Below are 25000 nucleotides of genomic sequence, written 5' to 3' on the forward strand. Positions count from 1 at the left end.
AATAAATATTACTAACTAACATTTGCTTTGTCTCACATGCTTTCATTGTAGCTTGAAACGAAATGCATAAATCACCTGTGAATGAAATTAAAATCATAATCAAACCCAGTGGTAGCACTTACATGAGATGACGATCTGTGTCTCCAGCAAGTGATCTCTCAGTTTGACTCTACAGTGAATCTTGCCATCTTTGTGGCCAACACTGATGGTTTGTTTCACACTAAATCCATCTCTGTTTCTGTGTGTCTCTGTAGTTTCTGGATTCAGTCTGGTTCTTTTACCGTCCAGCCACTCAAGATCAGGTTCAGGATACCAACCTTCAGACTCACACTGTAGATTAAGCCCTCCTGAATTGAATCCATCTACTGTGATCACTGGAGGACTCCCTACAGCTACAACATGAGGAACATTTATTTAGTAAAATTTCAAAAACAGAACTCATTAACCCAAGTTTCCATTTATGTACTCACCTTCAACTTTGACATTAATGTTGGTGTCAATGGACCAAGATGTGGAGTGAATAAAACACTTATAAACCCCTTCATCAGACTCTTGTACTGATATGAGTTTGAGTGCTGCATTTCCTCTCTGTAGTTCTTGAGGATTCAATTCAGTCCTCCCCCTGTAGGACTGAATCTGCTCTGCGATTCTGTCCTCATGATCCTCATAGAGGTGCACTACTACAGAGTGTTCCTGATCAAGTCTAAACCACTCCACTTTCATGTCCACAATAGTGATGTTGGGTTTGATTGAACAGGGCAAAATCGCATCTCCTCCAACTACAGCAAATACCGGATCTGCAACTCTCACTAATTCATAGCCCTCTGGTACGAGAAAAAGAGCAAATATAAACTTTAAAAAGTTTTTAAAATAAATAAATATCAGATTAAAAATAATGATTAATAAATAGTTTTTTATGTATTTCTAAATAAGTCAATGATACAGAACAGAAAAAAAGCCAAACTGCATACCTATGCACAAAATAATTGTTACAATTTGAAAAATTGGTTCATAACTATTAGTTAATAGATTAACTGACATGAACAAACAATTGGTAAAAAATTTACTACACCTTTGTTAACATTATTTGAGATAAATAATAATGTTTCAAGATTTCACACTAAGGGTACTTTCACACCTGCCTTATTTAGATGGGTTGAATCGCACTAGAGTTTGTTTTCCCTCTTGGTACGGTTTATTTGGGCCAGTGTGAATGCAGCAATCGTACTCGAGAGCGCACTAAATAAGCGTACCGAGACCTACTTGAAGAGGTGGTTTCGGTACACTTTTTAACGAACCCTAGAGTGGTTCGTTCGTGGTGAGAATATGATCCGTACTATAACAGACCCAACCTCAAAAAGTACTGCGCCTTTTGGACTAATCCAGCTGCCGTAGGCCGATGCTCTGTGCATTATGGGATATGGAGGAAAATATTTGTTGACAGCGCTTTACCAACAGAGAGAGAGAGAGAGAGAGGGGAAAACATTACCTGATGGATCGTTGGTAATATTTCCGCAAGATGACCATGTTGAAGTTTAGCTAAATTAATTCACGCCTCCTCCTAAAGTGACGAGCGATGCATTAAAATATTGTTTTCCAGCCGCAGCCACGCTTCATTCTCGAAATGTATAGTTTGTCTAAAGCAGATATGTAATCAGTCAGCGCAGTCGTCCCTCCAGAGTAAAAACGACATTTTGTTTATTTTGATTTGTTTACTTGGGGGAGTTTATTGGCATTTTCCTGCGTGTAAATTCCGACCAGTCGATAAGCAGTTTAGGAAATATGTTCAACAACATCTGGCCAATGAGAGATGTGGATTTTGTCAGATGACTACATTTAGGTTCTTTTCAACTGGTTCGGACCAAAGCCAGCAGTGTGGTGTGAAAACGACCCAAAGACGGCAGAAAATGCAACAATGTATCATTAATTACCCTTGGTCCGGACTAAATGAAGCGAACTATCACACCTGCCTTATTTAGTTCGATTAAATCGCACTAGAGTTTGTTTCCCCTTTTGGTGCGGTTCGTTTGGGCAGGTGAGAATGCAGCAATCGTACTCGAGTGTGCACCAAAAGCAGACCAAATAAGCGTACCGAGACTTGCTCAAGAGGTGGTCTCGGTACGCTTTCAAACAAACCCTGGAGCGGTTTGTTTGTGGTGAGATTATGATTCGTACTAAAACAGGTCCAACCGCAAAAAGTACTGCGCCTTTTGAACTATTTCAGCTGCTGTAGGCCGATGCGCTGCGCATTATGGGATATGGAGGAAAAATATTTGTTGACAGCGCTTTACCAACAGAGAGAGAGAGAGGGGAAAACATTACCTGATGGATCGTTGCTAATATTTCCGCAAGATGACCATGTAGCGGTTAGGCTAAATTAATTCACGCCTCCTCCTGAAGTGACGAGCGATGCATTAAACACTGTTTTCCAGCCACGGCCACGCTTCATTTTCGTAATGTATAGTTTGTCTAAAGCAGGGACACAATCAGCCAGCGCAGTCGTCCCTCCAGAGCAAAAGGATATTGTTTACCTGCGGGAGTTCACTGTCATTTTCCTGCACGTGAATTCTAACCAATCAATAAGCAGTTTAGGAAATATGTTCAACAACATCTGGCCAATGAGAGATGTGGATTTTGTCAGATGACTGCATTTTGGTTCGTTTCAACTAGTTCGGACCAAAGTCAGCAGTGTGGTGTGAAAACGACCCAAAGATGGCAAAAGATACAACAATGTATCATTTATTGCGCTTGGTCCGGACCAAATGAAGCGAACTACAGATGTGAAAGCACCCATAGATATTGCTTGATGGTATTAGCAGGTTTGTCATGCTGTCCCGGGAGAGAACCCTAAGCTCGGAGATAACTGAGCCCATGGTTCCCGCCTGGTCGATAGAGCATGTAAGGGGAGTATGAGATCAGGTGGTTCTAGAGAGCTCCCCGTGGTAAAGGAAGAAAGGGGGAGGAGGGGTGGATGGGGGGGGGGGGGGGGGGGGGGGGTTCTTCTCAAAACGAAGATAAGGGAGTAATTTTTGCTAGGCTACTTATAGTGAGTTAGGATAGATCTGATTGGCTAACTAATGATTGTAGATGAGAGACCAACTGCAGTCAATCATATCACGTGCTCCTCTTGAAATTAATTGATCAGCAGTTTCTAAAATACTCAGACCAGCTCGTCTGACACCAACAACCATGTCACGTTCAAAGTCCTAAATGCATCGAATTGCTGTCATGTGATTGGCTGATTAGAAATTTACGTTAACGAGCAGTTGGACAGGTGTACCTAATATAATGAGTTGGACAGGTGTACCTAATTTAATGAGTTGGACAGGTGTACCTAACATAATGAGTTGGACAGGTGTACCTAATATAATGAGTTGGACAGGTGTACCTAATATAATGAGTTGGACAGGTGTACCTAACATAATGAGTTGGACAGGTGTACCTAATATAATGAGTTGGACAGGTGTACCTAACATAATGAGTTGGACAGGTGTACCTAACATAATGAGTTGGACAGGTGTACCTAACATAATGAGTTGGACAGGTGTACCTAATATAATGAGTTGGACAGGTGTACCTAATATAATGAGTTGGACAGGTGTACCTAATATAATGAGTTGGACAGGTGTACCTAACATAATGAGTTGGACAGGTGTACCTAATATAATGAGTTGGACAGGTGTACCTAACATAATGAGTTGGACAGGTGTACCTAACATAATGAGTTGGACAGGTGTACCTAACATAATGAGTTGGACAGGTGTACCTAATATAATGAGTTGGACAGGTGTACCTAACATAATGAGTTGGACAGGTGTACCTAATATAATGAGTTGGACAGGTGTACCTAATTTAATGAGTTGGACAGGTGTACCTAACATAATGAGTTGGACAGGTGTACCTAATATAATGAGTTGGACAGGTGTACCTAATATAATGAGTTGGACAGGTGTACCTAACATAATGAGTTGGACAGGTGTACCTAATATAATGAGTTGGACAGGTGTACCTAACATAATGAGTTGGACAGGTGTACCTAATATAATGAGTTGGACAGGTGTACCTAATATAATGAGTTGGACAGGTGTACCTAACATAATGAGTTGGACAGGTGTACCTAATATAATGAGTTGGACAGGTGTACCTAACATAATGAGTTGGACAGGTGTACCTAATATAATGAGTTGGACAGGTGTACCTAACATAATGAGTTGGACAGGTGTACCTAATATAATGAGTTGGACAGGTGTACCTAACATAATGAGTTGGACAGGTGTACCTAATATAATGAGTTGGACAGGTGTACCTAATATAATGGCTGGTGAGAGAGTGTGTGTACACACATACACACACACACACACACACACACACACATATAATATATATATATAAAATCACAATTTGTCAAACAGTGTTATATATGATTTGATTGTTATTTGGGTGCAACTTGTATTAAATAGCATGAGTGACTGTTCTACGAGTTTCAAAGATACATTTTGAGATTTTTCATTAGTCATCACTCTATCTCGTCTAGTGATAAAATCAACTGCAGGCAAAACAAAAACAGGTTTCGTTTCTTCCTCATTCCACTTTTCTCTCTTATAGAACTGATTGTCTATTGCAAGTAAATATATTTAAATGATAATAATAATGTTAACAGTGGCCCAAATAATAAAATCAACTCCAGCTGGACAACGATGAGCTTACTTTTCATTATTCTTTTGCATTGCATACCAAACGTTCATTATTACCATTTCATTATTCTTTTGCATTGCATACCTAACACAAATGTCATTTCTTTTAAAACAAAGCACTTTAAAAAGAGTAAATAGTTACCTGATTCTGATATTGTAATTCCAGAAAAAATCAGAAAACAAATGAACATCTCTGAAGGACACTGTGGCTAAAGAAATAAAAACATATTAGAATAAAATAATAATAATAAACAATCTATAATAAGAAAGCTAGTTAAACTTAACAGAATTTTTTAAAATTAGTTGTGGTAAATGACACCATAATTACATATATATTATTATTATTTTTTTACGGTTAAAAGTTTACAGCTTTTAAATCTAAAGGGCTATCAGTTTTCGCAACAGCCTGTATATTCTAAACTGGTAACATACCTTCATTCCATCAGCGTTGTAACCAAACACTGCTTTGAATCTTAAAACTGAGCACAGGCTACATATAATGTAAATAAATGTGATTTATTGCCAGAAGTTAAACGACACAATCCATCTCTCATTTGGTGGTAAAGATAGTTACGGTAGCTGAACAGAGCTTTAAATTAAATGGGGCAGACGTGTCAGGAGGGCTGAGCAAGACAAGAGGTTTCTTGAACTGTCACGCCCCAGGATACAACTCATTTACATACAAAAAAAAAAAAAAAAAAAAAAACAGCTGGCCAAAATTGTAAATTCCTGACAATCAGCCACTTTTAGATTTTTACCAAGAGAGCCTGTTTTACAAACATTCTACATTCATCTTGGCCATATATGCAATTTATTGCACTTCAGTATAGGTTCTCGAATAAGTCAATGATACCTGTCTTTATTTTGTACTTAAAATTTCATATCTTGCCACCACTGATGAAATCCACATCTTGGAGTTTGTCTTTTTGGGGTATTTTTTTCTCTTTCTTGCAATGCAATTTTAGCAATCTTGTTTTCCATTGAAACAAGCAAAATAATCTTATTTCAAAGCAGAAAATTATAATTCGGCTTGTTTTAGGGAATCTATATATGACAATGTGTTTATTAGTTGAGAAAATGCTTCTTGATTTAAGCATTTTTAGATGTTTGGACTAAAAACAAGACAGCAACTTTAAGGAAAGGATTTTTGCAGTGAAGTTCAAATATGAACAAGGTTCTGTACTGAATGTTCCTCTGTTTAGCATTAGCCTCTATGACATAAGAACCTCAGAAAAAGATAAAAAAAAAATGTGTGTTAACTCTGAGAGACAAGAGTTACAGAAAAGAGGAATGTCAACTGTATCAAGAGTTATGTCTATAGCAGCTAATCCTGAGTTTTTATTGTCTATATGTATATGGGATGGCACTTTTAAAACATGGTGTAATAAGGGTCTTTTTATGAAAACACTATGCACTCATTTTCTGATTATTCTGTCATCAAATGACTTCTTTTGATACCCACAATTAGGAATCTATATTACAAATCATAATAAAAGGCAAATATTCAAAAAAGTCCCAACCAATGTGGAACAGTATTTTATTTATTAAATACAAAATAAATAAATAAATACAAAATAAACTACAAGGACTACATAAAAGACATGTGCACACATGTATTATAGACTAATAATGGATTCAACAGATCTTTTAATATTAAAGAAAAATGGGAATCTGAACTTTACAAAAAAATGAGGATGAGATTTGGGAAAACCTATGTTCAGAATCTCCAAAGGGGATCAATAATTATAACTGGAAAGAGTTTAACTGGAAAACAAAAATTAGGTTCATTTGAACACCTCTAATGATGTCAAAATATGAAGAGTTCAGATGCAAAAACCTCTAAGTGCCGTCTGAAATTTACATTGGAAATGAGCTTTTTTTTTCAGACTCCTATGTTTATGTTAAGCTTTTCATTTTAGTAGCAGTTCACAGTCAGAGGAATGCTGAAGGGGTTGCGGGAATGTACTGTAAATAAGAATGGTAAAATACGATGTCATCTATTTGCTGGACAAATGGCAGATAAAGTGTGAATCTTTTAATCCGATTCAATCTGACTCAATTGAGTTGAATCAAGTGATTCGAATCTTCAAGATTCGATTTCTTGAAATGAGCTAATAAATCCCTGATCAATCTTTTAACGTAGGTTGATCCCCCACACTATATATGCAATGCTACTGGTGTCCGAGTACTGAGTGTTTTTGCATTCTGAACATTTGCTTACATTAAATTTACTATATAGCAGATGCAGTTTTCAAATATATCCTCCACCTATAAATTAACTAATTAACAGTGATGTCTCACTGCAAGGCCACCAAAAGGTAAGATAAGAGAAGACAAGGTCGTAACACTGCTACCAACGTGAGTTTAAATATCATTATATGCAACATTTATTGCCATGCTACTGAAAGCAGTAGCAGATTATGAGATCATGAAAATGTAATAACTAGCAGACGCTTTAAAAATGATGGTCAGAAATCAGACCGAGTAACTCAAACCACATCAGCCTATGTACTTTTAATAATGTTAAATATGCATTAATTAGATTATAACCTGCTATTTCATCGGGAAAGTAGAGACTGATATTTAAACGTATCTGTCGTGTCGCATCGAGTTTGGTACAAACCGACAAATTGTTTGTCACTGGAATCTTATCGCATCACGTGTTGTTAGGACTTGGTGTTACTTATATTAAGCCCTGCTCATGCCACAGTTTGGAAAATCCTGAAAGATTTTTGTAATCCTAGATTTTGAAATCTGTGGTCTTTGATCATTGGTTTGAAATGTTTACCAACAGCTGCTTAATGGTCATTGTGATCAACTTTCCCCTGTGATAAAGTTAAAAACTTTCAGACACTTTCCTGCAGTGATTCAGCTGTGATGAGCACCAAACCAAGAACCAAAAAAGAGCCCTAAAACTGATAAAGCAAACAACGTGACAACTTCAGACCAGAAATGAAAAATGTCAGAACTGTTTTCTGGTTTTATTATTGAGGCACGCTGTTAGCAAAATTACCACTGCAGATTGTTTATGTTTTCTTTGAGGAGTATGTGATAGTGAAAGTGTTACAGATGTAAAAATCGCACAGTGTAAGCCTGGCTTAATCTGGATTAAACATTGAAAACAGGAAGGAAGAAGATCCAAAGCTACAGGTGTAACTTTCACTGACTATTGAATGGTAAGATCTTCAGAGAACCAAGACAGTAGAAGTAAGGAAAGACAGGCTCAGTGAAGGTGGTGGTGAATGTGTGTAGATGTGTGTTTGTTACAGGATCAGAGAAAGACACTGTTCCTCTGTCACAGTCCAGATCAACTCTCACACACTCGAGATCCTGATTAACAATAAAGCCAGAGCCTGCAGACTGTTTATACTTCACACACCAGACCCCAGTTTTAGATAAAACGCATCCCCTTCTCTGCTTTGACGCTGTAGTTACTCCAATATTCCAGTATTCACTCTCTTTCACCTCCACATCCCAGCAGTGTTTTCCTGAGGTAAAACCATCTGAACCCAGAACACAGTAATAATAGTCAAATCTCTCTGGATTATCAGGAACAGACTGGCCGTTCCAGCTGTACCTCACACTGGTCAGATCATCAGACAGTACGAGACGTGGATTTGCAGTGTTTGGATCCAGAATGACAGGAGCTGAAGAGACACAATCAACAGCTGCTTTTATTCTGATGTTCATATCATGATCAAGAGTGAACAAACACAGATTATTGTGAATTATGACACTCGAACTGTTGATCAAACACATCAGACATCTTCCTCTCATTTTCATACGCATAGAATAAAAATATCAGATGCAAACACTCCGTGAGATTTTAGAAATCTGCATCTAACAAGATCAATCAATCAGTCAACCAGTCAATTGGTCAGTGAATTTGATGTATTTTGATCAAGTAATAGGATCAAGATCAATAAAAATTGGTTATAATGTACAATGATCTTTGTGTTGTGATAAATTTAATGGTCTTCTGATAATTGCAGCTCTTTTTATAGATGCTTTCTCAAAAACAATTCATAAAAATCCTCTAAAGAAAAAAGATCACAGAATTAATTCCAATATATGTTTAAATTTGTTTGATGACATGTTTATTACAACAGACTTGTTTTGTTAAGATGAAATATTGTATTTTAACATTACGATATAATAATGTCATTTTCAAATGCATTATTTTTTTTTACATTAAGAATATTAGTAAAAACATGTTTTGGAAAAAATAAAATTTCTTGAGATAAAAATCTATAAAAATATATGCATTTTAATGAATCACAATTTTCTTAATGAACTCCATAGACTGTCAACATATCATTAATAACACCTTCATAATGGGGAATTTTAATTTATATTAAGATTGCAGTGAAACAATCTAATATTTGAGGCTTAATGTTTTAGTCAGAAGAATATGGAGACTTAAATATCTTTTCACTTTTACACTGTTAATTCTGTTCTGGAGTTCAGCAGATGAAGAAATGAGAAACATTCTCTAAATATAGACGCATGATATTATACATGACAGCATTATTATTATGATGCTGCTGTGAGCCGGCCCTGGATAAACAGTTGAAACATTGTGTGTGTTATGATTGTCCTTTACAACAAACTAAAACAGTATTTCACTACAAACTAGAACCTAAAGTTCGTTGACGAACTTTGATGTTGGCTTGAGAAAGCCAACGTGACTGCGCCGGGGACTCAAAGGCAGTTGGCAGGAAGCACAGCGGTTGATAAGTGGTTGCTAGGCGGTTGCTAAGGTGTAGCTAAGGCATTCCTAGGTAGTTGCTAGGGTGTTCTGAGTGGTTTCTAGGCTGTTGCTAGGGTCCACTGGACTGTTAATCGGAAGGCCTCATTTACATTTTTGATCAAATCGAGAGAGAGAGAGAGAGAGAGAGAGAGAGAGAGAGAGAGAGAGAGAGAGAGAGAGAGAGAGAGAGAGAGAGAGGACTGATTTGTTCAGGTTGTTTAATGCAGATCACTATAGTATAGTTAGTATTTATAGTATATAATATAATCTGAACAAAATTACATTATAATAAATATCATATGAAGAAAAATATTACATTAAAATACTAATGAAACAATAGCACATACATTTAGTTAATTTGTCTTTTATTTAATCAGTCTTATAATTTTTGCAGTTAATATAGAGTACAGTCAATTTACAGTAATTTGCAGCATTATATATATATATATAGTTATAGTTATATAGTTATATACAGTTTACAGGAAGAAAATCGCATTAAATACAATATTATAGGACGTCTTCATCACGTGGTTAATTCAGACCAATGACGTTGTTCCACCCCACTGGCCACTAACACAATGTTATAATCGTAATATTTAGTTGTCATCACCTGGGTGATTTTATTTATTTTTTGGTACAGCATAGGCCAAAAGCTTCATTGTCATTATCACAAGTGAGGAGAAGGCTTTTTTGCGGCACAGAATATTGTTTTGAAAGAAATATCTGAAGTAAACTTATGTTTTTGCTAACATAAAAGGGGGATTAAGAAATAATCCTTATAACCCTAACCATAAATGTGTGTATGTGTTATATATGTATATATGTATATATGTATGTATATATATACATACATATATACAGTTGAAGTCAGAATTATTAACCCCCTTTTGATTTTTTTTTCCCTTTTTTAAATATTTCCCAAATTATGTTTAACAGAGCAAGGAAATTTTCACTGTATGTCTGATAATATTTTTTCTTCTTGAGAAAGTCTTATTTGTTTTATTTCGGCTAGAATAAAAGCAGTTATTAATTATTTAAAAACCATTTTTGGGACACAATTATTTGCCCCTTTAAGCAATTTTTTTTTGATAATCTACAGAACAAACCATCGTTATACAATAACTTGCCTAATTACCCTAACCTGCCTAGTTCACCTTATTAACCTAGTGAAGCCTTTAAATGTCACTTTAAGCTGTATAGAAGTGTCTTGAAAAATATCAAGTCAAATATTATTTACTGTCATCATGGCAAAGATAAAATAAAGAAGTTATTAGAAATGAGTTATTAAAACTATTATGCTTAGAAATGTGCTGAAACAATCTTCCCTCCATTAAACAGAAATTGGGGAAAAAATAAACAGGGGAGCTAATAATTGTGACTTCAACTGTATGTATATATATGTATATACACACACTTTATTTTACCTGTTTGTAAATAATTGTTCTTAACATTTTTGCTTTAAAACATTATAATACTGTTTGGATTTTCCCCCCATAATAATAAATTGTGAACATTGCAGTGTAAATTGCAATCCAGATGTTACAGAGAGAAATTGATGCAGCAACAGCAGAGCATATTAAGGGGATATAAAAAATCTTCATACATTGTATGTATATATATATATTCACTATTTTAAAATACATTTTCTTTGCTGTGTGTTTTTATTGGTTATGATGCTGTTTGGATGTTTTATTTTTGCACAATAAATAAAATGTGATTTAAAAAGTGCAAACATTGTCTTTGTTAGAATTTACACGTGATTACAACGGTATAAAGACGTTCAGGTCCGACCGGACCGAATGGAAAGAAATTGTAGGTTTTGAAGATGAATTATTAGTTTTGTGGCAAGGACATAGCTGTTTTAGAGGGTTAAAATACAGATTAAAAATAAAGTTAGAAGGATTTTATATTAAATATGTTTATTGTATAATATACGTGAATGTTCGCATGGCTTTCATTTTCATTATCACAAGTAGAGGAGAAGGCTTTTTCACGGCACAGAATATTCTGTTTTGAAAGAAATATCTGATGTAAAGTTATGTTTCTGCCAACATCAGAGGCATGTATTTAAAACTCACAGGGTAGCAGACAGAAATGCATGCGGGTCGATTCCGACGCGGATGATTCTGCATCCAGATCAGTTTTATTACGCTTTATGGAGTTCACCGCGAGCATAATAAGAATGACTGATGACCAGAATTAAGTTCAATCTTACCTCGATTTTGATCACAGATCTCTTTGCCTCTTAAAGGAACACTAAATAGAGTTGTATCACTTGGATTTGTGTATTTTCGCTGAGAAATTTTAATGTAAACAGCTTCAAATGTTGTAACAAGCACGTCTGAAATGAGCCGAACTTTCTGTAGAGCAAAAACAGTCAGCCCGGATATCCCCGCCTCTTAAAGGGAAAGTGCCTCTTTAAGGTGCAAAGGTAAAAAAAATAGTCTTCTGGCGCCATCTCGTGGACACTCTGACAAGCTTTAGGTTTGAAATTAACAAATTTAATAAAAAAAAATATTTATAGGAAAACTGTTATTTATAATTACACCAAATAAATATGATAATTATCTTCAATTTAAAGCACATCTTTTGGCCAAATTTGAGGATTGTATACTTTTTTATATGCCCCAAATACTCGATTGTAATATTTACAATTTTTTAATTCAAAAAATTTTTAATTCAAAAACTACAAATCTTATCGGCATGAGGACATACAGCAACCATCTCATGGGCAGTAGACAGCTTTTGACCAAATTTGGGGCTTGTAGCATCTAAGCCCTGGGAGGAGAAGCGATTGCTTTTTTTGGTCAGAAGCCGGAATAATAATAATAATAATAACTAGAACCTAAAGTTCGTTGACGAACTTTGATGTTGGCTTGAGAAAGCCAACGTGACTGCGCCGGGGACTCAAAGGCAGTTGGCAGGAAGCACAGCGGTTGAGAAGTGGTTGCTAGGCGGTTGCTAAGATGTTGCTAAGGCATTCCTAGGTAGTTGCTAAGGTGTTCTGAGTGGTTTCTAGGCTGTTGCTAGGGTACACTGGACTGTTAATCGGAAGGCCTCATTTACATTTTTGATCAAATCGAGAGAGAGAGAGGACTGATTTGTTCAGGTTGTTTAATGCAGATCACTATAGTATAGTTAGTATTTATAGTATATATTATAATCTGAACAAAATTACATTATAGTAAACATCATATGAAGAAAAATATTAAATTAAAACACTAATGAAACAACAGCACATACATTTAGTTAATTTGTCTATTATTTAATCAGTCTTATCAGTTTTGCAGTTAATATAGAGTATAGTCAATTTACAGTAATTTGCAGCGTTATATATATAGTTATAGTTATATAGTTATATACAGTTTACAGGAAGAAAATCGCATTAAATACAATATTAGGCCGTCTTCATCACGTGGTTAATTCTGACCAATGACGTTGTTCCACCCCACTGGCCACTAACACAATGTTATAATCGTAATATTTAATTGTCATCACCTGGGTGATTTTATTTTTTTTTGGTACAGCATAGGCCAAAAGCTTGGCTTTCATTGTCATTATCACAAGTGAGGAGAAGGCTTTTTTGCGGTACAGAATATTCTGTTTTGAAAGAAATATCTGAAGTAAACTTATGTTTTTGCCAACATAAAAGGGGGATAAAATAATCCTTATAACACTAACCATAAATGTGTGTATGTGTGTGTGTGTATGTGTATATATATATATATATATATATATATATATATATATATATATATATATATATATATATATATACATACAGTTGAAGTCAGAATTATTAACCCCCATTTGATTTTTTTTTCCTTTTTTAAATATTTCCCAAATGATGTTTAACAGAGCAAGGAAATTTTCACAGTATGTCTGATAATATTTTTTCTTCTTGAGAAAGTCTTATTTGTTTTATTTCGGCTAGAATAAAAGCAGTTATTAATTATTTAAAAATCATTTTTGGGACACAATTATTATCCCCTTTAAGCAATTTTTTTTGATAATCTACAGAACAAACCATCGTTATACAATAACTTGCCTGATTACCCTAACCTGCCTAGTTCACCTTATTAACCTAGTTAAGCCTTTAAATGTGACTTTAAGCTGTATAGAAGTGTCTTGAAAAATATCAAGTCAAACATTATTTAATGTCATCATGGCAAAGATAAAATAAATCAGTAATTAGATATAGGTTTTTAAAACTATTATGCCTAGAAATGTGCTGAAACAATCTTCCCTCCATTAAACAGAAATTGGGGAAAAAATAAACAGGGGAGCTAATAATTCTGACATCAACTGTATATATATATATATATATATATATATATATATATATATATATATATATATATATATATATATATATATTTATATACACACACTTTATTTTTATTGTTTGTAAATAATTGTTGTTAACATTTTTGCATTAAAACATTATAATACTGTTTTTGCACAATAAATAAAATGTGATTTAAAAAGTGCAAACATTGTCTTTGTTAGAATTTACACGTGATTACAATGGTATAAAGACGTTCAGGTCCGACCGCACCGAATGGAAAGAAATTGTAGGTTTTGAAGATGGATTATTAGTTTTGTGGCAAGGACATAGCTGTTTTAGAGGGTTAAAATACAGATTAAAAATAAAGTTAGAATGATTTTATATTAAATATGTTTATTGTATAATATACGTGAATGTTACCACGGATCTCTCTGCCTCTTAAAGGAACACTAAATAGTGTTGTAATACTTGTATTTGTGTATTTTCGCTGAGAAATTTTAATGTAAACAGCTTCAAATGTTGTAACAAGCACGTCTGAAATGAGCCGAACTTTCTGTAGAGCAAAAACAGTCAGCCCGGATATCTCCGCCTCTTAAAGGGCCATTACTAAATTACAAAGGGCTCAAAAATGGTTCTCTGGCGCCATCTCGTGGACACTCTGACAAGCTTTAGGTTTGAAATTAACAAATTTAATAAAAAAAAAATATTTATAGGAAAACTGTTATTTATAAATACACCAAATAAATATGATAATTATCTTCAATTTAAAGCACATCTTTTGGCCTAATTTGAGGATTGTATACTTTTTTATATGCCCCAAATACTCGATTGTAATATTTACAATTTTTTAATTCAAAAATTTTTTAATTCAAAAACTACAAATCTTATCGGCATGAGGACATACAGCAACCATCTCATGGGCAATAGACAGCTTTTGACCAAATTTGGGGCTTGTAGCATCTAAGCCCTGGGAGGAGAAGCGATTGCTTTTTTTTGGTCAGAAGCCGGAATAATAATAATAATAAGAATAATAATAAGAATAAGTTTAAGTAGCATTACAGTATGTTGGCTTTCTCAAGCCAACATAACTAGAACCTAAAGTTCGTTGACGAACTTTGATGTTGGCTTGAGAAAGCCAACGTGACTGTGCCGGGGACTCAAAGGCAGTTGGCAGGAAGCACAGCGGTTGATAAGTGGTTGCTAGGCGGTTGCTAAGGTGTAGCTAAGGCATTCCTAGGTAGTTGCTAGGGTGTTCTGAGTGGTTTCTAGGTTGTTGCTAGGGTCCACTGGACTGTTAATCGGAAGGCCTCATTTACATTTTTGATCAAATCGAGAGAGAGAGAGAGAGAGATAGAGAGAGGACTGATTTGTTCAGGTTGTTTAATGCAGATCACTATAGTATAGTTAGTATTTATAGTATATATTATAATCTGAACAAAATTACATTATAATAAATATCATATGAAGAAAAATATTACATTAAAATACTAATGAAACAATAGCACATGCATTTAGTTAATTTGTCTTTTATTTAATCAGTCTTATAATTTTTGCAGTTAATATAGAGTACAGTCAATTTACAGTAATTTGCAGCATTATATATATATATATAGTTATAGTTATATAGTTATATACAGTTTACAGGAAGAAAATCGCATTAAATACAATATTAGGCCGTCTTCATCACGTGGTTAATTCAGACCAATGACGTTGTTCAACCCCACTGGCCACTAACACAATGTTATAATCGTAATATTTAATTGTCATCACCTGGGTGATTTTATTTATTTTTTGGTACAGCATAGGCCAAAAGCTTCATTGTCATTATCACAAGTGAGGAGAAGGCTCTTTTGCGGCACAGAATATTGTTTTGAAAGAAATATCTGAAGTAAACTTATGTTTTTGCTAACATAAAAGGGGGATTAAGAAATAATCCTTATAACCCTAACCATAAATGTGTGTATGTGTTATATATGTATATATGTATGTATATATATATACATACATATATACAGTTGAAGTCAGAATTATTAACCCCCTTTTGATTTTTTTTTTCCCTTTTTTAAATATTTCCCAAATTATGTTTAACAGAGCAAGGAAATTTTCACTGTATGTCTGATAATATTTTTCTTCTAGAGAAAGTCTTATTTGTTTTATTTCGGCTAGAATAAAAGCAGTTATTAATTATTTAAAAACTATTTTTGGGACACAATTATTTGCCCCTTTAAGCAATTTTTTTTTGATAGTCTACAGAACAAACCATCGTTATACAATAACTTGCCTAATTACCCTAACCTGCCTAGTTCACCTTATTAACCTAGTGAAGCCTTTAAATGTCACTTTAAGCTGTATAGAAGTGTCTTGAAAAATATCAAGTCAAATATTATTTACTGTCATCATGGCAAAGATAAAATAAAGAAGTTATTAGAAATGAGTTATTAAAACTATTATGCTTAGAAATGTGCTGAAACAATCTTCCCTCCATTAAACAGAAATTGGGGAAAAAATAAACAGGGGAGCTAAAAAGTCTGACTTCAACTGTATGTATATATATGTATATACACACACTTTATTTTACCTGTTTGTAAATAATTGTTCTTAACATTTTTGCTTTAAAACATTATAATACTGTTTGGATTTTCCCCCCATAATAATAAATTGTGAACATTGCAGTGTAAATTGCAATCCAGATGTTACAGAGAGAAATTGATGCAGCAACAGCAGAGCATATTAAGGGGATATAAAAAATCTTCATACATTGTATGTATATATATATATATATATTCACTATTTTAAAATACATTTTCTTTGCTGTGTGTTTTTATTGGTTATGATGCTGTTTGGATGTTTTATTTTTGCACAATAAATATAATGTGATTTAAAAAGTGCAAACATTGTCTTTGTTAGAATTTACACGTGATTACAACGGTATAAAGACATTCAGGTCCGACCGGACCGAATGGAAAGAAATTGTAAAAGGTACAAAGGTGCAGTAAACTCAATTCCAAAGGGCTCAAAAATAGTCTTCTGGCGCCATCTCGTGGACACTCTGACAAGCTTTAGGTTTGAAATTAACAAATTTAATATAAAAAAAATATTTATAGGAAAACTGTTATTTATAATTACACCAAATAAATATGATAATTATCTTCAATTTAAAGCACATCTTTTGGCCAAATTTGAGGATTGTATACTTTTTTATATGCCCCAAATACTCGATTGTAATATTTACAATTTTTTAATTCAAAAAATTTTTAATTCAAAAACTACAAATCTTATCGGCATGAGGACATACAGCAACCATCTCATGGGCAATAGACAGCTTTTGACCAAATTTGGGGCTTGTAGCATCTAAGCCCTGGGAGGAGAAGCGATTGCTTTTTTTGGTCAGAAGCCGGAATAATAATAAGAATAATAATAATAACTAGAACCTAAAGTTCGTTGACGAACTTTGATGTTGGCTTGAGAAAGCCAACGTGACTGCGCCGGGGACTCAAAGGCAGTTGGCAGCAAGCACAGCGGTTGATAAGTGGTTGCTAGGCGGTTGCTAAGGTGTAGCTAAGGCATTCCTAGGTAGTGGCTAGGGTGTTCTGAGTGGTTTCTAGGCTGTTGCTAGTGTCCACTGGACTGTTAATCGGAAGGCCTCATTTACATTTTTGATCAAATCGAGAGAGAGAGAGAGAGAGAGAGAGAGAGAGAGAGGACTGATTTGTTCAGGTTGTTTAATGCAGATCACTATAGTATAGTTAGTATTTATAGTATATATTATAATCTGAACAAAATTACATTATAGTAAATATCATATGAAGAAAAATATTACATTAAAATACTAATGAAACAATAGCACATGCATTTAGTTAATTTGTCTTTTATTTAATCAGTCTTATAATTTTTGCAGTTAATATAGAGTACAGTCAATTTACAGTAATTTGCAGCATTATATATATAGTTATAGTTATATAGTTATATACAGTTTACAGGAAGAAAATCGCATTAAATACAATATTATAGGACGTCTTCATCACGTGGTTAATTCAGACCAATGACGTTGTTTCACCCCACTGGCCACTAACACAATGTTATAATCGTAATATTTAGTTGTCATCACCTGGGTGATTTTATTTTTTTTTTGGTACAGCATAGGCCAAAAGCTTGGCTTTCATTGTCATTATCACAAGTGAGGAGAAGGCTCTTTTGCGGCACAGAATATTGTTTTGAAAGAAATATCTGAAGTAAACTTATGTTTTTGCCAACATAAAAGGGGGATAAAAAAATAATCCTTATAACACTAACCATAAATGTGCATATGTGTGTGTGTGTATGTATATATATATATATATATATATATATATATATATATATATATATATATATATATATATATATATTAGGGATGTAACGGTATTGTAAATACCGTCATACCGCAATATTAAATTTTTTCGATATTACCGAAGTCGCATGACTCGGTAAAACTATAGGTCTTCTGAGAAAATTTGCTCAGGCGAATGAAGCGAACGGGAGGTAGCTGAAACTTCATTTCCCATCAGCCCCGGCGTGGCCATAATCCTTTGCGGTCTGTTGTCGCTACAGATCCAGTAATGCGGAAATGGAGTGTGCTGCTAGTAGCGGAGATGAAAAAAAGATGGAAATGATCGAACCTAAAGCGGGTGTTGTCGCCGCGCGCGTGCTGAATAGCGGTGCTGTCGCGCGCGTTCTGATCAGCTGTGTTGTGGCGCGCGTATTGTAAAGCGCCGAGGGGGGGTTGAGCGCGCATACTCGAGCGGTGTTGTCTACTGAAGGGCTGGACGGAGGTTGTGTCGCGTCGCGGGGGCACTTTTGATCGTTTTGGAAGGGCATTTTCTATCCAAGACTAAAAAGGGCATGTACACTGCACAGGTTGAGCCCTATGTGTGCACGTGCCTGCAAGTTGGGGAATACGACTAATAACAGTCATGGGGACTGCAGAAACACAGCACACTGTTCAGATTGATGCAGACATTGACTTGTACCACAAAGAGATCTCTATCTCACTCATGGTTTGTCCTCTCAAGTGGGGGAAAGACAATGCACAACGTTACCCACTGCTGTCAACATGGGCCAAGTCATATCTCTCTTGTCCCAGAATCCTCAGTCCCAAATGAGAGGGTTTTTTTCTGTTGCAGGGGACATTGTAAATACCCAGAGATACCAGCTTTTACCAGATTATAGTTATATGATAATTTTCTTTAAAACCCATCTCTATCTAAGTGAGTGATTAAATGTTAAATGTGATGAGTTTTTAACAATACTAAATTGAAACTTTATTTTTTTTACATGGTTTAATAATTTTTTGTTATTAAAATTGAAGTTCCTGTTTCAAAGCTAACAGATAGATGGCTAATTTGTATGTCATTGACACTTTTGGCACTTTTTTGGAGTATTTTCAAAAGTTTTTTTTTTTCCTGTAAATGATTCAATAAATACCGTACCGTGACATTCATACCGAGGTATTACCGTACCGTGAAATTCTGATACCGTTACATCCCTAATATATATATATATATATATCAGTAATTAGATATAGGTTTTTAAAACTATTATGCTTAGAAATGTGCTGAAACAATCTTCCCTCCATTAAACAGAAATTGGGGAAAAAATAAACAGGCGAGCTAATAATTCTGACATCAACTGTATGTATATATATATATATATATACACACACACTTTATTTTTACTGTTTGTAAATAATTGTTGTTAACATTTTTGCTTTAAAACATTATAATACTGTTTTTGCACAATAAATAAAATGTGATTTAAAAAGTGCAAACATTGTCTTTGTTAGAATTTACACGTGATTACAACGGTATAAAGACGTTCAGGTCCGACCGGACCGAATGGAAAGAAATTGTAGGTTTTGAAGATGGATTATTAGTTTTGTGGCAAGGACATAGCTGTTTTAGAGGGTTAAAATAAGGATTAAAAATAAAGTTAGAATGATTTTATATTAAATATGTTTATTGTATAATATACGTGAATGTTCGCATGGCTTTCATTTTCATTATCACAAGTAGAGGAGAAGGCTTTTTCACGGCACAGAATATTCTGTTTTGAAAAAAATATCTGAAGTAAAGTTATGTTTCTGCCAACATCAGAGGCATGCATTTTAAAACTCACAGGGTTTAAAACTACAGCATAGGCCAAAAGCTTCATTGTCATTATCACAAGTGAGGAGAAGGCTCTTTTGCGGCACAGAATATTGTTTTGAAAGAAATATCTGAAGTAAACTTATGTTTTTGCTAACATAAAAGGGGGATTAAGAAATAATCCTTATAACCCTAACCATAAATGTGTGTATGTGTTATATATGTATATATGTATGTATATATATACATACATATATACAGTTGAAGTCAGAATTATTAACCCCCTTTTGATTTTTTTTCTCCCTTTTTTAAATATTTCCCAAATTATGTTTAACAGAGCAAGGAAATTTTCACTGTATGTCTGATAATATTTTTTCTTCTTGAGAAAGTCTTATTTGTTTTATTTCGGCTAGAATAAAAGCAGTTATTAATTATTTAAAAACTATTTTTGGGACACAATTATTTGCCCCTTTAAGCAATTTTTTTTTTGATAGTCTACAGAACAAACCATCGTTATACAATAACTTGCCTAATTACCCTAACCTGCCTAGTTCACCTTATTAACCTAGTTAAGGCTTTAAATGTCACTTTAAGCTGTATAGAAGTGTCTTGAAAAATATCAAGTCAAATATTATTTACTGTCATCATGGCAAAGATAAAATAAAGAAGTTATTAGAAATGAGTTATTAAAACTATTATGCTTAGAAATGTGCTGAAACAATCTTCCCTCCATTAAACAGAAATTGGGGAAAAAATAAACAGGGGAGCTAATAATTCTGACTTCAATTGTATGTATATATATGTATATACACACACTTTATTTTACCTGTTTGTAAATAATTGTTCTTAACATTTTTGCTTTAAAACATTATAATACTGTTTGGATTTTCCCCCCATAATAATAAATTGTGAACATTGCAGTGTAAATTGCAATCCAGATGTTACAGAGAGAAATTGATGCAGCAACAGCAGAGCATATTAAGGGGATATAAAAAATCTTCATACATTGTATGTATATATATATATTCACTATTTTAAAATACATTTTCTTTGCTGTGTGTTTTTATTGGTTATGATGCTGTTTGGATGTTTTATTTTTGCACAATAAATAAAATGTGATTTAAAAAGTGCAAACATTGTCTTTGTTAGAATTTACACGTGATTATAAAGACGTTCAGGTCCGACCGCACCGAATGGAAAGAAATTGTAGGTTTTGAAGATGGATTATTAGTTTTGTGGCAAGGACATAGCTGTTTTAGTGGGTTAAATACAGATGAAAAATAAAGTTAGAATGATTTTATATTCAATATGTTTATTGTATAATATACGTGAATGTTCGCATGGCTTTCATTTTCATTATCACAAGTAGAGGAGTCAGCACGGATAACTCCGGATATCTCCGCCTCTTAAAGGACCAGTACTAAATTACAAAGGGCTCAAAAATGGTTCTCTGGCGCCATCTCGTGGACACTCTGACAAGCTTTTTGTTTGAATGTTACAAATTTAATATAAAAAAAATATTTATAGGAAAACTGTTATTTATAATTACACCAAATAAATATGACAATTATCAGTAATTTCAAACACATCTTTTGGCCAAATTTGAGGATTGTATACTTTTTTATATGCCCCAAATACTCGATACAATTTTTTAATAAAAAAAATTTTAATTAAAAAACTACAAATCTTATCGGCATGAGGACATACAGCAACCATCTCATGAGCAGTAGGCAGCTTTTGACCAAATTTGGGGCTTGTAGCATCTAAGCCCTGGGAGGAGAAGCGATTGCTTTTTTTTGGTCAGAAGCCGGAATAATAATAATAAGAACTAGAACCTAAAGTTCGTTGACGAACTTTGATGTTGGCTTGAGAAAGCCAACGTGACTGCGCCGGGGACTCAAAGGCAGTTGGCAGGAAGCACAGCGGTTGATAAGTGGTTGCTAGGCGGTTGCTAAGGTGTAGCTAAGGCATTCCTAGGTAGTTGCTAGGGTGTTCTGAGTGGTTTCTAGGTTGTTGCTAGGGTCCACTGGACTGTTAATCGAAAGGCCTCATTTACATTTTTGATCAAATCGAGAGAGAGAGAGAGAGAGAGAGAGAGAGAGAGAGAGAGAGAGAGAGAGAGAGAGGACTGATTTGTTCAGGTTGTTTAATGCAGATCACTATAGTATAGTTAGTATTTATAGTATATATTATAATCTGAACAAAATTACATTATAATAAACATCATATGAAGAAAAATATTACATTAAAATACTAATGAAACAATAGCACATGCATTTAGTTAATTTGTCTTTTATTTAATCAGTCTTATAATTTTTGCAGTTAATATAGAGTACAGTCAATTTACAGTAATTTGCAGCATTATATATATATATAGTTATAGTTATATAGTTATATACAGTTTACAGGAAGAAAATCGCATTAAATACAATATTAGGCCGTCTTCATCACGTGGTTAATTCTGACCAATGACGTTGTTCAACCCCACTGGCCACTAACACAATGTTATAATCGTAATATTTAGTTGTCATCACCTGGGTGATTTTATTTATTTTTTGGTACAGCATAGGCCAAAAGCTTCATTGTCATTATCACAAGTGAGGAGAAGGCTCTTTTGCGGCACAGAATATTGTTTTGAAAGAAATATCTGAAGTAAACTTATGTTTTTGCTAACATAAAAGGGGGATTAAGAAATAATCCTTATAACCCTAACCATAAATGTGTGTATGTGTTATATATGTATATATGTATATATGTATGTATATATATACATACATATATACAGTTGAAGTCAGAATTATTAACCCCCTTTTGATTTTTTTTTCCCTTTTTTAAATATTTCCCAAATTATGTTTAACAGAGCAAGGAAATTTTCACTGTATGTCTGATAATATTTTTCTTCTAGAGAAAGTCTTATTTGTTTTATTTCGGCTAGAATAAAAGCAGTTATTAATTATTTAAAAACTATTTTTGGGACACAATTATTTGCCCCTTTAAGCAATTTTTTTTTGATAGTCTACAGAACAAACCATCGTTATACAATAACTTGCCTAATTACCCTAACCTGCCTAGTTCACCTTATTAACCTAGTTAAGGCTTTAAATGTCACTTTAAGCTGTATAGAAGTGTCTTGAAAAATATCAAGTCAAATATTATTTACTGTCATCATGGCAAAGATAAAATAAAGAAGTTATTAGAAATGAGTTATTAAAACTATTATGCTTAGAAATGTGCTGAAACAATCTTCCCTCCATTAAACAGAAATTGGGGAAAAAATAAACAGGGGAGCTAATAATTCTGACTTCAACAGTATGTATATATATGTATATACACACACTTTATTTTACCTGTTTGTAAATAATTGTTCTTAACATTTTTGCTTTAAAACATTATAATACTGTTTGGATTTCCCCCCATAATAATAAATTGTGAACATTGCAGTGTAAATTGCAATCCAGATGTTACAGAGAGAAATTGATGCAGCAACAGCAGAGCATATTAAGGGGATATAAAAAATCTTCATACATTGTATGTGTATATATATATATATTCACTATTTTAAAATACATTTTCTTTGCTGTGTGTTTTTATTGGTTATGATGCTGTTTGGATGTTTTATTTTTGCACAATAAATAAAATGTGATTTAAAAAGTGCAAACATTGTCTTTGTTAGAATTTACACGTGATTACAACGGTATAAAGACGTTCAGGTCCGACCGGACCGAATGGAAAGATATTGTAGGTTTTGAAGATGGATTATTAGTTTTGTGGCAAGGACATAGCTGTTTTAGAGGGTTAAAATACAGATTAAAAATAAAGTTAGAAGGATTTTATATTAAATATGTCTATTGTATAATATACGTGAATGTTCGCATGGCTTTCATTTTCATTATCACAAGTAGAGAAGGCTTTTTCACGGCACAGAATATTCTGTTTTGAAAGAAATATCCGAAGTAAAGTTATGTTTCTGCCAGCATCAGAGGCATGCATTTTAAAACTCACAGGGTAGCAGACAGAAATGCATGCGGGTCGATTCCGACGCGGATGATTCTGCATCCAGATCAGTTTTATTAGGCTTTATGGAGTTCACCGCAAGCATAATATGAATGACTGATGACCAGAATTAAGTTCAATCTTACCTCGATTTTGACCACAGATTTCTCTGCCTCTTAAAGGAACACTAAATAGTGTTGTATGACTTGTATTTGTGTATTTTCGCTGAGAAATTTTAATGTAAACAGCTTCAAATGTTGTAACAAGCACGTCTGAAATGAGCCGAACTTTCTGTAGAGCAAAAACAGTCAGCCCGGATATCCCCGCCTCTTAAAGGGCCATTACTAAATTACAAAGGGCTCAAAAATGGTTCTCTGGCGCCATCTCGTGGACACTCTGACAAGCTTTAGGTTTAAAATTAACAAATTTAATATAAAAAAAATATTTATAGGAAAACTGTTATTTATAATTACACCAAATAAATATGATAATTATCTTCAATTTAAAGCACATCTTTTGGCCAAATTTGAGGATTGTATACTTTTTTTATATGCCCCAAATACTCGATTGTAATATTTACAATTTTTTAATTCAAAAAATTTTTAATTCAAAAACTACAAATCTTATCGGCATGAGGACATACAGCAACCATCTCATGGGCAATAGACAGCTTTTGACCAAATTTGGGGCTTGTAGCATCTAAGCCCTGGGAGGAGAAGCGATTGCTTTTTTTTGGTCAGAAGCCGGAATAATAATAATAATAATAACTAGAACCTAAAGTTCGTTGACGAACTTTGATGTTGGCTTGAGAAAGCCAACGTGACTGCGCCGGGGACTCAAAGGCAGTTGGCAGGAAGCACAGCGGTTGAGAAGTGGTTGCTAGGCGGTTGCTAAGATGTTGCTAAGGCATTCCTAGGTAGTTGCTAGGGTGTTCTGAGTGGTTTCTAGGCTGTTGCTAGGGTCCACTGGACTGTTAATCGGAAGGCCTCATTTACATTTTTGATCAAATCGAGAGAGAGAGAGAGAGAGAGAGAGGACTGATTTGTTCAGGTTGTTTAATGCAGATCACTATAGTATAGTTAGTATTTATAGTATATATTATAATCTGAACAAAATTACATTATAATAAACATCATATGAAGAAAAATATTAA

At 34.0% G+C, this 25000-nt stretch overlaps 3 protein-coding genes across 5 annotated transcripts in view; all 3 read right to left on the reverse strand.

Annotated features, from left to right (window-relative positions):
- The window catches only part of rbfox3b (RNA binding fox-1 homolog 3b), a 997536-nt gene that overhangs the window by 97616 nt on the left and 874920 nt on the right, over positions 1-25000 (reverse strand). The gene's annotated exons all lie outside the window — the stretch shown is intronic.
- Positions 1-25000, reverse strand: part of sc:d0835 — a 44113-nt gene that overhangs the window by 5813 nt on the left and 13300 nt on the right. The window contains exons 2-5 of one of the 3 annotated variants that reach the window (XM_087241907.1): positions 8272-8341; positions 4837-4903; positions 471-824; positions 123-392 (exon numbers count right to left, since the gene is read on the reverse strand). In XM_087241907.1, coding sequence (XP_087098033.1) covers positions 123-392; positions 471-824; positions 4837-4885 — 673 coding nt within the window. In that variant the 5' untranslated portion in view covers positions 4886-4903; positions 8272-8341. 3 annotated transcript variants of the gene reach the window in all.
- Positions 5651-25000, reverse strand: part of LOC147845492 (nuclear factor 7, ovary-like) — a 39123-nt gene continuing 19773 nt past the window's right edge. Inside the window, exon 5 of the mRNA XM_087243861.1 lies at positions 5651-8341. Coding sequence (XP_087099987.1) covers positions 7854-8341 — 488 coding nt within the window. The 3' untranslated portion in view covers positions 5651-7853. The remainder of the gene's footprint in view (positions 8342-25000) is intronic.

Source organism: Danio rerio, chromosome 3, assembly GCF_052040795.2.
Source record: "Danio rerio strain M-AB ecotype USA chromosome 3, GRCz13ab, whole genome shotgun sequence".
Lineage (NCBI taxonomy): Eukaryota > Metazoa > Chordata > Actinopteri > Cypriniformes > Danionidae > Danio > Danio rerio.